Genomic DNA, 16,198 nt, shown 5'->3' on the forward strand with positions numbered 1-16,198 from the left:
GGTTCTGGAGTCACACATAGGCTAGGCAAAGACGGCAGATTTCCTTCCCTAAAGGAACATTGGTGAACCAGATAGGTTTTTCCGACAATCAATGCGTCATTAGTGGATTCTTAATTCCAGAATTCAAATTCCACCAACTGCCGTGGCAGGATTCGAATCTGAGTGCTCAGAACATTAGCTGAATTAATAGACTAGCGACAATATCACTAGGCCATCGCCTCCCCAAGTGAAAACGCAGGGGAGCATTATTTTTTCTTCAGGCCAATCAGGCTGGATTAATAGTGGACAGAACAGAAAGTGGGATTAAGATGAGTGACTGGTTTCAACTTTGGCAAGCACAGATCCGATAGGTTGAATGGCCTCTTTTTGCACTGTATCTTTCCTGTGGTTCTAATGAACACTAGCTACCAACTGGTCTCACATGGAGGTGGCAAAACATTACAAAATATACGCAACTAGAGCTTTCTGCTCTTGAGCACCCCTGTACTTCAGGTTCCACTGAAACTAGGAACGTTTGCAGCGTTTCCCAGCCTAGGTTATCTTCTGGCAGCTTACATGTTAAACAATTTTCTCTGCTGGCTTTAGCTACATTTACAACCTAGGGACAACCCAAAGTAGCCAAGTGAAATGGGGTCCCTGCTGCAATGTTAGGAAATGTAGCAATCGATTTGGACACAGCAAGATCACACAAAAAAAAGGTGGCACGGTGGTTAGCATTGCTGCCTCAACACCAGGGACCCAGGTTCGATTCCTGGGTTGGGTCACTGTGTGGAGTCTGCATATTCTCCATGTCTGTGTGGGTTTCCTCCCACACTCCAAAGAATTGTGGGTTAGATGCACTGGCCATGCTAAATTGCCCCCTGGTGTCAGGGGGAACCGGTGTAAATACGTGGAGTTACAGGGATAGGGTCTGAATGAGATTGTCGTGAGTGCAGGCTCAATGGGCTGAACAGCCTCCTTCTGTACTGCAGGGATTCTATGATTCTAACGTGTATTTATAAAGCAACTTTTACACAGTAAAATACACCAAGATTATCAAGTTTGACCCAGAACAAGTGGCTAAAAGCTTGTTTAGATGGATAGGTTTTATGAAGATTCAGAAAAGGAGGAGGGGGTGGATAGATTTGGGGGAATTCTAGATCTTAAGGGTGTGAATGTTACCAATAAGCAAAGCTGACAGAAAGGGACACACCCTAACCTAGTGCAGCAACACCAACAGTCAATTACAAAGCAGAATTGGTAGAATACTAAGAGTAGTGCCTAATTATTCATAAATACACTTTTAAACTGTGCTCAGAACCTGAAAAATGCCAGTTGCAAATGAGACTTCCTGAGAAGATTGCCAACCCAGACAAACAAACAAGGTCAAAATGGCTGATACAGCAACACTGGTAGAAGCAACGCTGCTCCAGCATTTATCACCCAAATGTGATCGAGCCAGCTCTTTAATTAAACATCACAGCCTCCATAGAGGGTTCATCTGGAAAACACCATGTGCTTTATTAGAAAACTAAATAGTCAACGGGGAAAGGAGGGAGACGTGGCTTCTCTGCAAAATTCTCTGGCCTCTTTTGTTATGACTGCAATTGGGATTACCTTTTCCCACAAAAAGGATCTTCGAATTCCACTGGAAAACTGGCATTTGTGCAACATGCAATCTGCATACTCTACCTGCCATGAACTACACAAAGGGAGAGAGAGAGAGGTTACCAAAGAGAATGGAGTGTTGGGAGGGGTACAATTGAGACCATGGATGACCAAGGAACATCCAGCAAAGTTGGTTTTATGGGGTAAGTGGCAGCAGAGTGGTATAGTCACTGGACTAGTAACCCAGAGTTCAAATCCCACCACAGCAGATGGTGAAATCTGAATTCAATAATAACAAATACCTGGAAATAGCCAAATGATGAATTGTCATAAAACCCCATCCACTTTACTAGTGTGCCTTTAGGGAAGGAAATCTGCCATCCTTACCCAGTCTGGTCTACACACATCTCTAGACCCACGCAATATTTTCGACCCTTAACTGACCCTCAAAAGGCTGAGTGAGACACTCAGTTCAAGGGAAATTAGGGATGGGCAATAAATGCTGGCCCAGCCAGTGATGCCTGCATCTATAGAATCCCTACAATGCAGGAGGCCATTCAGCCCACTGAGTCTGCACCAACAACAGGCCCTATCTTTGTAGCCCTGCATATTTACCCTGCTAATCCCCTGACACTAAGGTTAACTTAGCATGGCCAATCAACCGAGCCGCAGATGCAGCACGGTTTCATTAAAGGGAAGTCGTGTCTGACAAATTTACTGGAGTTCTATGAGGATGTGTCTAGGGCGGTGGATAGAGGAGAGCCGGTGGATGTGGTCTTTCTGGATTTTCAGAAGGCGTTTGACAAAGTACCTCACAAGAGGTTATTGCAGAAGGTCGAGGGACATGGAGTTGGGGGTAGGGTGTTAGCGTGGATAGAGGATTGGTTGTCAAATAGGAGGCAGAGAGTGGGGGTCAACGGGTGCTATTCGGATTGGCGGATGGTGACTAGTGGAGTGCCCCAGGGGTCGGTGCTGGGGCCTCAGCTTTTTACCATTTATATAGATGATCTGGAGGAGGGAACCGAGTGTAGGGTGTCGAAATTTGCTGATGACACCAAGATTGGGGGAACGGCAAATTGTGCGGAGGGTGTGGAGAGTCTGCAGAAGGATCTAGATAGGCTGGGCGAATGGGCCAGGAAATGGCAAATGGAATTTAATGTTGGCAAGTGTGAGGTGGTCCACTTTGGTAGGAATAATGGTAGGAAGGACTATTACTTACGTGGCGAAAAACTGCAGCAGGCGACGGTGCAGAGGGGCCTCAGGGTCCTTGTGCATGAGTCGCAGAAACCCAGCTTGCAGGTGCAGCAGGTGGTCAGGAAGGCTAATGGGATGCTGGCCTTCATAGCGAGGGGGATTGAATATAAAAGTAGGGAGGTCTTGCTGCAGCTGTATAGGGCATTGGTGAGGCCGCAGCTGGAGTACTGTGTGCAGTTTTGGGCACCGCACCTGCGCAAAGATATTTTGGCCTTGGAGGGAGTGCAGAGGAGGTTTACTAGGCTGATACCGGAGTTGAGGGGGTTGAGCTATGAGGAGAGGCTGAATAAACTAGGCTTGTACTCGTTAGAGTTTAGAAGAATGAGGGGAGATCTCATTGAGACGTATAAGATGATGAATGGGATGGATAGGATAGAGGTGGAGAGACTCTTCCCGCTCAAAAAAGACAGTAGGACTAGGGGGCACAGCCTCAAGATAAAGGGGGGCGGTTTAGAACGGAGTTGAGGAGGAACTTCTTTACTCAAAGGGTGGTGAATCTCTGGAATTCTCTGCCCGTTGAAGTGGTGGAGGCTGCCTCACTAAATATTTTTAAGACGCGGGTTGATGGGTTTTTGATAAGAGAGGGGATTAAGGGTTATGGGGAGAGGGCGGGAAAGTGGAACTGAGCCATGACAGATCAGCCATGATCTTATTGAATGGCGGGGCAGGCTCGAAGGGCTAGATGGCCTACTCCTGCTCCTATTTCTTATGTTTGGATATTGCACATCCCATTAATTTTTTTTTTTAAAACTTGTTATTCGGAAGAAATTAATTTCTGCTGGTTGGGTAGTATTGGCCAAGGGGGCAAAGTCTAAAAGTTAAAGTTAAACACTCCAGGAGTGAAATTAGAAGCCACTTCAAACCAAAGATGAGAAGTGTTTAGAACTGAGACTAGATCAATTGGCAATTTAAAAGCAGCGACAGAAAGGGATAACAGGGCAAGGATGGGGATATGGAGCTAGGCTGGAAATCAGTCACTATCATACTGAATAAAAGAACAGAATTGATCTGCAGTTTCCGTGGTCCTTTCTATACTGTAGTGTTGATTGTCCACAACTTACAAATCAGAACCCAGCATTAAGTTACTCAAAAGTAATTGCATAATGCACATTTCTTCAATGAAGCCCCTAATGCCGTGGGATGCTCAGAGCCAGCCCTGGGTAGTCAGTCACACCAAATTTAACTCACTCCTGGCACTGCATCACTCAAATGTGGATACAAGCTTGACAACACTTCAACAACTTTACTTCAATGGTTCAATAAAAGTCACCAGAAGGTTGTGTTCGAAATCACTATGTGGATGCATGTGGTTCACTTAGAACCACAGACAGGAGGTGGCCATTTGGCCCAGTGAATCTGTACTTTCAAAACAGTGCCTTACCCAGGCCCACCATCCCCACACATTTGTCATAGCCAATCCACCTAACCACATCTCTTTTGGACAGTAAGGGGCAATTTAGTCCCATTTTTGTTTCCTGCCTCCCAGCTATATCTTACTGTTTCTTGATGGTTGCTCTGCCATCTGGAGGAATCACACTGATATAATCATCAGCATGGCCAATCCATCTAACCTGCACATCTTTGGACACTAAGAGGCAATTTAGCATGGCCAATCCACCTAACAGTCACCCAAGGCCAAAACTGAATCCAAAGCCCTGGCGCTGAGAAGAAGCAGGGCTAACCACGTCACCCTATTTGAAGAGGCTGTGGCTGTATTAGCACAGAATAACTGTCACAAAACCAAGCAGGGTGCAGTTGGAAGACCAACTGATGGGGACATGAAGAACCAACACCACACAAGACAGAGGAGCTAGGGGATATAACTTGTACTTCAGGAGATAAATCAGTCCTGAAATTACAATCTAATTACAGTTCGCCACAAGCAAGATAAACACATACCCATGGTTCAGCTATGCTGCTGAAATCACAGCCAATAATCAGATTCATGCAGTACCTTCAGTGTAGAAGAACATTCCAAATGCTTCATATGAAGCTAACTCAACCAAAATAATTTAATTTACATTGTTTTCTGGCCTGCTCACAGGTCCCAGTGACGGTATGACCAAGGGGAACGGAACAACATTACAGAATTAGAAAAATGATAGAGGCAGCACCTTCAGTCAAGTACAACCACACAGGAACACATACTTCATGGAGATTACAACATGATCTGTGGTGACTTCAGCTGACATCTGCACATTAACATGCACGATTCACATGGAGTGGTCAGAATTGCAACACCTTCATACACACAGCTAACTAAAGCAGCTCACTAGATAGGATCACACTGCCGTAAAAGCAATATTCAAACAAAGAAAGACTTGCATTTCCAAAGCACCTTTCATGATCTCAGGATGTGCAGAGCGCTTTAATGGTCAATGAAGTGCTTCTGAAGTGGAGTCACCCTTCAAATGTAGGAAATGCAGCAGCCAATTTGTGCATGGCAAGCCCCCACTGAATGCAACATAATAACAACCAGATTAATCTGTTTTTGCGATGTTGCTTAAGGGATAAATATAGCCTGGGGGTGAATTCAACCACTCCCTCCCCTCAATTCCTGTTTTACGGGATATTTGCCAAAGAGACAGATGTAGCCTCGGTCTAACATCTTATCTGAAAGACATCACCTCGGTAATGCATCAGCCTGGATGTGTGTGCTTAAATCTTTGGTGTGGGACTTGAATCCTGCCCTTCTGGCTTAGAGGTGAGTGTGTCAATAAATGAGCCATGGCCAACACTGATCCAGTGGTCACACAGTGTAGCTCTAGGAAAGAACTGCACAGCATTGGACGGAGTCGACAATACGATTAATTCCAATACTAGCAAGATAACATTAATGGTGTCAGAACTGTTCCCTCCTCTCAGCTGGGCTTTTAAATTTAAGAGTAGTGCTTAAAATAAAGCACCAGTACAATTGCATTTTTAACTTGTATATGACCTTTGAGTGGTTCTTCAACTTCACTGCGATAGGATCAGTGACGAATATCAACTACTGCAAATATCAACTATTTCCAAATAGAGTCAGCTACTCAGGGAAAAGGGGGTACTTCTACAGAAGGCAATTAGCATCAATGCAACATCCAGTGTCAAATTGGCTGTTGCACTGGCCTAGTGGTATTATCGCTAGACTATTAATCTAGAAACTCAGCTAATGTTCTGGGGACCCAAGTTCAAATCCCGCCACAGCAGAGGGTGGATTTGGATTCAGATTCAATAAAAATATCTGGAATTAAAAATCTGATGACCATGAAACAATTGTCAATTGTCAGAAAAACCCATCTGGTTCACTAATGCTCCTTTGGGGTCGGAAATCTTCCATACTTACCTGGTCTAAGAACATAAGAGCTAGGAGCAGGAGTAGGCCATCTGGCCCCTCGAGCCTGCTCTGCCATTCAATAAGACCATGGCTGATTCTTTTTGTGGACTCAGCTCCACTTACCCACCTGCTCACCATAACCCTTAATTCCTTTACTGTTCAAAAATTTATCTCTCCTTGTCTCCAAGACATTCAATAGGTAGCCTCAACTGCTTCACTGCGCAGGGAATTCCACAGAGTCACAACCCTTTGGGCAAAGAAGTTCCTCCTCAACTCAGTCCTAAATCTGCTCCCCTTTATGAGGCCTACACGTGACTTCAAAGCTACAACAGTGTGGTTGACTCTCAACTGCCCTCTGAACAAGGACAGTTAGGGATGGGCAATGAATGCTGGCCAGCCAGTGACATCCATGTCCAATGAATTAAGTAAAAAAACAACAAATTGGAAGGTAAGCAGGCAGAAAGCGAAGGTATCTGGGATTCCAACCTCACGCAAGGAATGTGAAGACAACTGCTGCACTTCAGAAATCTTCAAGAGCAACTGAAAGCACGCAAGGAGGTTTAGCTTATTCCACTGGCAAGTGCAAAAATTCCTCATCAGAAAAAAGGAGGGATCCCCTACATATGTACTAGATTACAGCAGGGTATTTACCTGACATTTTAAAGATGAAAGTTTTAGTCATTTAGAAAGAAACTCGGTGTTTCTATGCAAGATGTTGGTCTCTTGTGGTTCCAATAGTTGGTCAGGGACAACACTAATTTGCTCTCTTTTGACAGATCTTGAGCCAATCGTTCCTGTCCAAGGATATAATCTAAAAATTTCAGCAATTTAAGAATCAAAAGCCTGTGCACACAAGCTTTGACTCAAGTGGCAGCCTTGGCGATGATAGCACTCTAACCTTCATCGCCTGCAGTGAGCACACATCCCATTTAAATCGAGATGGGGCCTTTCAATGCGTCATAGAATCCCTACAGTGCAAAAGGAGGCCATTCGGCCCATCAAGTCTGCATCAACAAGAAGTCCACCCAGCTATTCCCATTTATTTACCCTAGATAGTACCAGACACTAGGAGGCAATTTAGCATCGCCAATCCACCTAGCCCGTACATCTTTGGACTGAGGGGGTAACCCCATCCGGGTCCCTGGTATTGAGGCAGCAGTGCTAATCATTGTGTCATCCCAGTGTAATACCGAGGGAACAATTCCCGTAGGTGATGTCATAGGTCCCACATCAGGAAAAAAAGCATTTTGTCATTCTACTTACTGCTTGTGGGATCGTGCTGTGCACAAATTGGCCACCACATTTTCTGCCTGACAACAGAGACTGCACCGTTGAAGTACATTGGAACATAGGAATTAGGAGCAGATGTAGGCACTCAGCTTCACCATGCGAACAGACCAAGGCTGATCTCTCCCCTGGTCTCAAATCCATCTGCCTACCAGTTCCTCATGTCCCTTTAACTTTTCTTAAAATGAGATACATTAATCTCCTTTTTGAACCCATTAATGATTCAGACTCCACCGTGCTATTGGGCAGCAAGTTCCACAAATTCACCACCCTCTGCAAGTAGTAGTTCCGCCTCATCTCAATTTAAATCCACCGCCTTGCAAACTATACTGGTGACCTCTTGTTCTAATACTTCATTCTTTAGAGGGAATTACACAAATACAACTTCCTTTATTAAAGGAACTCCAGTGCTGATGCAGCAGGTTAAGAGAGAAAGATTGTGCCACACGTTTGGTGTCTTGTTACCAAATAGTCAGCATAAAAATTATAAAGTCAATTAATCCTGAAGTGTTGCTGAAATCTCACCTCTGCTAAACTGTCCAATGCAACAAAAAGAATTATTGTTCAGAAAAAGACTTAATTGCACTGATTTTACATTATCTTGAAGGGATGGGACGTTTATTAAACTAAATTGGGTCAGTTCAAACAAAAAGCCTGAAGGGACCAATTAGCCAGAACATCGAATACAGGAGTTGGGACGTCTTGTTAAAGTTGTACAACACGGTGGTAAGGACAACTTGGAATACAGTGTGCAGTTCTGGTTACCCTATTATAGGAAGGACACCAAGATTGATGGAGTAATGGATGAGGTGGAGGGCTCTTGCAGGCTGCAAAGAGACATCGATAGGATGCAAAGCTGGGCCAAAAAGTGACAGATGGAGTTTAACACTGATAAGTACGAGATGATTCGTTTTGGTAGGATAAACTTGAATGCAGATTACGGGATCAACAGTAGGGATCTGAGGAATGTGGAGGAACAGAGAGATCTTGAGGTTCATACCCACCAATCTTTGAAGGTTGCCACTGAAGTGGATAGAGCCGTGAAGGCGGCTTATAGTATGTTAGTGTTTATTAACAGGGGGTTTGAGTTTAAGAGCCGTGGGGTTATGCTGCAACTATACCGGACCTTGGTGAGAGACACTTGGAATATTGTGCTCAGTTCTGGTCACCTCGCTATAAAGGAGGATGTGGAAGCATTGGAGAGAATGCAGAGGAGATTTACCTGGATGCTGCCTGGTTTGGAGGGTAAGTCTCATGAGGAAAGGTTGAGGGAGCTGGGGTTTTTCTCTTTAGAGCGGAGGAGAATGAGGGGTGAATTATTAGAAGTTCATAAGATGATGAGGGGGATAGATACAGTGGACGTGCAGAGACTATTTCCTCAGATGGATGTAGCTGTTACTAGGGGGCATAACTATAAGGTTCATGGTGGGAGATATAGGAGGGATGTCTGAGATAGATTCTTCACTCAGCAGTTGGGGTGTGGGATACACTGCCTGCTGTGGTAGTGGAATCAGACATTTTAGGAACTTTCAAGTGCCTATCCAATAACCGCATGGGGCACATCAGAATGATAGGGAGTGGGATAGCTTGATCTTGGGTTTGGACATAGCTCAGCACAACATTGAGGGCTGAAGGGCCTGTACTGTGCTGTACTGTTCTATGTTATTATTAAACTAGAAATAATGCAGGATAGATCTACTAGGATGCTGCGGGGACTTGATGTTTGAGCTATAAGGAGAGGTTGGATAGACTGGGACTTTTTTTCTCTGGAGTGGAATAGATGGCTGAGGGGTGACCTTATAGAGGGCTATAAAATAATGAAGGGCACCAATCAACTAGATAGTCAATCTTTTCCCAAAGATAGGGGAATCTAAAACTAGAGAGCATAGGTTTCAGGTGAGAGGGGAGAGATGCCAGAGTGTCCAGAGGAGCAATTTTTTCCACACAGAGGGTGGTGAGTGTCTGGAACAAGTTGCCAGAGATAGTGGTAGAGACGGGTACAATTTTTTTCTTTTAAAAAGCATTTAGACAGTTACACAGGTACAATGGGTATAGACGGATATGGGCCAAATGCAGACAATTGGGATAAGTTTAGGGATTTAAAAAAAGGGGTGGTATAGACAAGTTGGGCTGAAGGGCCTGTTTCCATGCTATAAATCTTGATGATTATCAGCTCGCCTGTAAAGTGGAGTGTCCAGCAGATTCATACTAAACCGAGCCAAAATCATTAAACCTATCACAAATCTTGTGTCACTGCCACATTCAAGGAGCACAGTAGCATCCAGAATGACATACTGTGGAAGATCCAAGCTCTCAACACTACAGCTTCTACTGGACAGAGGCAACTCACATTGCATTCCACGGAAACTCAAAATTCTAACTGGACTAGACAGGATAGATTCAGAAACAATGTTCCTGATGGTGGGGGGAGTCCAGGACTACAGGGTCATAGTTTGAGGATAAGGGGTAAACCTTTTAGGACTGAGGTGAGGAGAAATTTCTTCACCCAGAGGGCAGGGAATGTGTGGAATTCACACCCACAGAAAGTAGTGAGGCCAAAACGTTGTGTGATTTCAAGAAGGAATTAGATACAGCTCTTAGCTTAAAAGGTATTAAGGGTTATTTTGGGGAGGGGGGATGGAAGTCAGGATATTGACACTGTCCTTTGTCACAATGACAAAGTGCACAGAAGGGTGTGTTGTCTGCCTGGTGCTCGGGTACAGGATGTCGCAGCTGGGCTGCAGAGGAATCTGGAGTGGGAGGGTGAGAACCCAGTTGTGGTGGTACATGTGGGTGCCAGCGACGTAGGCAAAGTGCGGACTGAGGATCTGGGGAGGGAGTATGAGAAGCTGGGAATGGAATTAAAAAGTAGAACCGACAAGGTGGTCTTCTCTGGGCTACTGCCTGAACCGAGTGCAGACGGGCGTAGGGTTGACAGGATAAAGGAAGTGAATGGGTGGCTCAGAGATTGGTGTGGGAGGAATGGGATCGAATTTATGGGGCATTGGCACCAGTATTGGGGTAGGTGGGACTTGTTCGGGCGGGATGGGGTTGGTCTGAATCGTGCTGGGACCAGAGTGCTGGCGAATCGAGTAAAGAGGACTGTAGACAGGGCTTTAAACTAATTAGGGGAGGGGAGGGTGCGAGGGTAGGTGATGTTAGGAGGTCTACAGTTAAGGATAGGGTACAGGTAAGGGAAGAGGCTGAGGATGTCCCAAGTGGTGGCGTTACGGCAAATAGGGTCCAGAAGAAGGCTGGGATGAAAGCGCTTTATCTGAATGCACGAAGCATTCGGAATAAAGTGGATGAGCTGATGGCGCAGATCGACACAAATGGATACGATCTGGTGGCCATTACAGAGACGTGGCTGCAAGGTGACAGGGACTGGGAGATGAATGTACAGGGCTATCAAGTGTTTAGGAAGGATAGGCAGGAGGAAAGAGGGGGTGGCGTAGCTCTGCTGATTAAGGACAGCATCAAGGTGGTAGCAAGGGATGATATCGGAGCCAAAGAGCAGAAAGTGGAATCGTTGTGGGTGGAGATTAGGAACAGCAAAGGGAGGAAGACGCTGGTGGGTGTCGTCTATAGGCCCCCGAATAATGATCTGGAGGTGGGGCGGGCTGTTAACGCGCAAATAAGTGCGGCGTGCAGGAATGGGACGGCAGTAGTTATGGGGGATTTCAATCTGCATATTGATTGGTCGACCCATGTTGGACGAGGTGGGCTCGAGGAGGAGTTCTTGGAATGCTGCCGGGATAGTTTCCTGGAACAGTGTGTGTTGGAGCCGACGAGGGAGCGAGCTATCTTGGATCTGGTGCTATGTAATGAGGCGGGTAGAATTAGGGACCTTGAGGTGAAGGATCCTCTTGGAGAGAGTGATCATTGTATGGTGGAGTTTCTGTTGCAGATGGAGGAGGAGAAAGTGGGTTCCCGGACACGTGTCCTTTGTTTGAATAGAGGGGAGTATGGTAGGATGAGAGAAGAATTGGCGAATGTGGACTGGGGGAGCGCGTTGGAAGGTAGGTCTGCTGAGGAGCAGTGGAGGATCTTTAAGGAGATCTTTCTTGGTGCTCAGCAGAAATTTATTCCGATGGTTAAAAAGGACAGTAGGAAGAGAGGTAATAAGCCGTGGATAACGAAGGAGGTGAAGGAAAGTGTTAAATTAAAAGCGGAGGAATTTAGAGTAGCTAAGAGCAGTGGGCGAGAAGAGGATTGGGAAAGGTTTAAATGTCAACAAAGATTGACAAAAAAGTTGATAAAGGAGGGTAGAAGAAGCTATGAAGCTGGGCTAGCGCTTAATATAAAAAAGGATAGCAAGAGTTTTTATAAATATATAAAAAGGAAGAGGCTGGCTAGGGTGAACGTTGGTCCCTTAGCGGATGAGAAAGGGGACCTAGTGGTAGGGGATGGGGATATGGCTAAGGTCTTGAATAACTTTTTTGTTTCTGTCTTCACGGAGGAGGACGTGAATAATTTGCCGGGTGTTAGCGATGGAAAGGTGGTAGGACTGGAGGGTCTTAATGACATTACTGTTACTAGAGAGGTGGTGCGCGACAGACTGGAGGGGCTGATTGTGGACAAGTCCCCAGGACCGGATGGAATGCATCCGAGGGTTCTGAAAGAAATGGCGGAGGTGATAGTGGATGCCTTGGTGGTTATTTTCCAGACGTCGCTGGATTCCGGGGAAGTGCCGGAGGATTGGAAAACGGCTAATGTTACGCCGTTGTTTAAGAAGGGTGCCAGGCAAAAGGCGGGGAATTACAGGCCGGTTAGTTTAACGTCTGTGGTAGGTAAAATGTTAGAATCCGTCATTAAGGAGGAAATTGCGAGGCATCTTGAAGGGAATTGCTTGATAGGGCAGACGCAACACGGTTTCATTAAAGGGAAGTCGTGTCTGACAAATTTACTGGAGTTCTATGAGGATGTGTCTAGGGCGGTGGATAGAGGAGAGCCGGTGGATGTGGTCTTTCTGGATTTTCAGAAGGCGTTTGATAAGGTACCTCACAAGAGGTTACTGCAGAAGGTCAGAGGACATGGAGTTGGGGGTAGGGTGTTAGCGTGGATAGAGGATTGGTTGTCAAATAGGAGGCAGAGAGTGGGGGTCAATGGGTGCTATTCGGATTGGCGGTTGGTGACTAGTGGGGTGCCCCAGGGGTCGGTGCTGGGGCCTCAGCTATTTACCATTTATATAGATGATCTGGAGGAGGGAACCGAGTGTAGGGTGTCGAAATTTGCTGATGACACCAAGATTGGGGGAAAGGCAAATTGTGCGGAGGGTGTGGAGAGTCTGCAGAAGGATCTAGATAGGCTGGGCGAATGGGCCAGGAAATGGCAAATGGAATTTAATGTTGGCAAGTGTGAGGTGGTCCACTTTGGTAGGAAGAATGGTAGGAAGGACTATTACTTACGTGGCGAAAAACTGCAGCAGGCGACGGTGCAGAGGGACCTCGGGGTCCTTGTGCATGAGTCGCAAAAACCCAGCCTGCAGGTGCAGCAGGTGGTCAGGAAGGCGAATGGGATGCTGGCCTTCATAGCGAGGGGGATTGAATATAAAAGTAGGGAGGTCTTGCTGCAGCTGTATAGGGCATTGGTGAGGCCGCAGCTGGAGTACTGTGTGCAGTTTTGGGCGCCGCACCTGCGCAAGGATATTTTGGCCCTGGAGGGAGTGCAGAGGAGGTTTACTAGGCTGATACCGGAGTTGAGGGGGTTGAGCTATGAGGAGAGGCTGAATAAACTAGGCTTGTACTCGTTAGAGTTTAGAAGAATGAGGGGAGATCTCATTGAGACGTATAAGATGATGAATGGGATGGATAGGATAGAGGTGGAAAGACTCTTCCCGCTCAAAAAAGACAGTAGGACTAGGGGGCACAGCCTCAAGATAAAGGGGGGGCGGTTCAGAACGGAGTTGAGGAGGAACTTCTTCACTCAAAGGGTGGTGAATCTCTGGAATTCTCTGCCCGTTGAAGTGGTGGAGGCTGCCTCGCTAAATATTTTTAAGAAGCGGGTTGATGGGTTTTTGATAAGAGAGGGGATTAAGGGTTATGGGGAGAGGGCGGGAAAGTGGAACTGAGCCACGACAGATCAGCCATGATCTTATTGAATGGCGGGGCAGGCTCGAAGGGCCAGATGGCCTACTTCTGCTCCTATTTCTTATGTTCTTATGTTCTTATATTGAATTCAATGAGCAGCCATGATCAAGATGAATGACAGGAGTGATTTGATGGGCCAAATTTTCCTTCTGCTTTTAGTTTCTATGTTTCCAAATCTTTCAGGAAACTCTGCAAGAACTTCACATCCAGTTATTTCTGGAACGATTACTTCAGTGAGTCAACAGCAACAAAGCCACATGATCAGATAACTTGTTTTATGAGGGGGCTCATTGTTAGAGGAATTAAAGACATCACTGAGTAGCCCCAACAGAACATAAACATCCATCTGTGGAGACAATGTAGACAACCACTCAAGAATGCAACACTGACATGTTAAATTAGATTACCAGCTCAAAAGCTATTAATACAAAACAGAAAATATAGCTCTGGAGGATAAGCTGAAAGTCGAGTCATGACAGTGACTAACACACACCCGCTAGACTACAATTCAATCGGCCGGCCCCCTCCATACACCAACCCTACCGTTTACTGACCGTCCCCCCCCACCGACCCCGCTGTTTACTGCCCGTTTCCCCCCCCCCACCGACCCCGCTGTTTACTGACCGCTCCCCCCCCACCGACCCCGCTGTTTACTGACCGCTCCCCCCCCACCGACCCCGCTGTTTACTGACCGCTCCCCCCCCCCCACCGACCCCGCTGTTTACTGACCGCTCCCCCCCCCCACCGACCCCGCTGTTTACTGACCGCTCCCCCCCCCCACCGACCCCGCTGTTTACTGACCGCTCCCCCCCCACCGACCCCGCTGTTTACTGACCGCTCCCCCCCCCACCGACCCCGCTGTTTACTGACCGCTCCCCCCCCCCCACCGACCCCGCTGTTTACTGACCGCTCCCCCCCACGACCCCGCTGTTTACTGACCGTTCCCCCCCCCCCCCCACCGACCCCGCTGTTTACTGACCACACACCCCCAGCGACCCCGCTGTTTACTGACCACACACCCCCAGCGACCCCGCTGTTTACTGACCACACCTCCCCCAGCGACCCCGCTGTTTACTGACCACACCTCCCCCAGCGACCCCGCTGTTTACTGACCACACCCCCCCCAGCGACCCCGCTGTTTACTGACCACACCCCCCCCAGCGACCCCGCTGTTTACTGACCACAGCCCCCCAGTGACCCCGCTGTTTACTGACCACAGCCCCCCCACCGACCCTGCTGTTTACTGACCACACACCCCCCCCCAGCGACCCTGCTGTTTACTGACCACACACCCCCCCCAGCGACCCTGCTGTTTACTGACCACAGCCCCCCCCCCACCGACCCCACTGTTTACTGACCACACCCCCCCCCCCACCGACCCCACTGTTTACTGACCACACCCCCCCCCAGCGACCACGCTGTTTACTGACCACAGCCCCCCAGCGACCCCGCTGTTTACTGACCACAGCCCCCCAGCGACCCCGCTGTTTATTGACCACCCTCCCCACAGCGACCCCGCTGTTTACCGACCAGCCCCCTACACCGACCCCACTGTTTATTTATCACCCTTTCCTCCTCGAGGCCTCTCACCCGAACAGGGAGCCCATGAAGGAGCGGGCCGAGCGCACCTTCTTCTCGGCCTCGGCCACCAGGCCCAGCGCCTCCCGCTCCTTGGCCGAATTGTCCATCTCTGCTGTACTCGAGGCCACTTCCGCCGGCGACTGACCCCACCGCGATCTCCGCTGACGTCACTTCCTCTCCATTAAACCCCGCCCCAGCTCCCTCGTGACCCACCTATCGCCACTGCCGACCTACGCCTTGCGTCACTCCCCCATTGAACCCCGCGCCTGGACGGCCGCGCCTTTGCTGCGGATCGACGTATGCGTCACTTCCTGCACTTAAGCCCCGCCCCCAACCCGCTGCGTAATCCGGCGCCCGCCGTTTCCCCGACAACCACTGCAACAACAAAAACAACAACTGCTGCCTGTCAATCATGTATGCATCACAACTCCCACTCACCTGACGAAGGAGCAGCGCTCCGAAAGCTAGTGGCGTTTACTACCTAATAAATCTATTGGACTTTAATCTGGTGCTGTAAGAGTTATTACTAGCCAGTCAATCAAGCAGATCAATGACTTTGGCTTGTTCTCATCATGTAAACATCTCCCTCCCAAAAATTCAGCTAATTTTGTTTCAAATAATCTTCTCTCCTCATGCATTTCTACATTTTTATAAATATATTTATATTCCCTGACTCTCCAAAGCCTGTCTACAAGGCACAAGTCAGATGTGTGATGGAATACTCCCCACTTGCCTGGGTGGGTGCAGCTCCAACAACACTCAAGAAGCTTGACACCAAAAGAACGTAAGAAATAGGAGCAGGAGTAGGCCATCTAGCCCTTCGAGCCTGCCCCGCCATTCAATAAGATCATGGCTGATCTGTCGTGTCTCAGTTCCACATTCCCGCCCTCTCCCCATAACCCTTAATCCCCTCTCTTATCAAAAACCCATCAATCCGCTTCTTAAGAATATTTAGTGAGGCAGCCTCCACCACTTCAACGGGCAGAGAATTCCAGAGATTCACCACCCTTTGAGTGAAGAAATTCTTCCTCAACTCCGTTCTAAACCGCCCCCCCTTTACCTTGAGGCTGTGCCCTCTAGTCCT

At 47.7% G+C, this 16,198-nt stretch overlaps 1 protein-coding gene across 1 annotated transcript in view; it reads right to left on the reverse strand.

The window, feature by feature from the left end:
- Nucleotides 1–15,272, reverse strand: part of napab (N-ethylmaleimide-sensitive factor attachment protein, alpha b) — a 36,537-nt gene extending 21,265 nt beyond the window's left edge. The window contains exon 1 of the mRNA XM_080218186.1: nt 15,124–15,272. Coding sequence (XP_080074312.1) covers nt 15,124–15,221 — 98 coding nt within the window. The 5' untranslated portion in view covers nt 15,222–15,272. The remainder of the gene's footprint in view (nt 1–15,123) is intronic.
- Between the last annotated feature and the right edge of the window lie 926 nt (nt 15,273–16,198).

The sequence above is a fragment of the Carcharhinus amblyrhynchos genome, unplaced genomic scaffold, assembly GCF_965287045.1.
Source record: "Carcharhinus amblyrhynchos unplaced genomic scaffold, sCarAmb.v2.hapA scaffold_37, whole genome shotgun sequence".
Classification (NCBI taxonomy): Eukaryota; Metazoa; Chordata; class Chondrichthyes; order Carcharhiniformes; family Carcharhinidae; genus Carcharhinus; species Carcharhinus amblyrhynchos.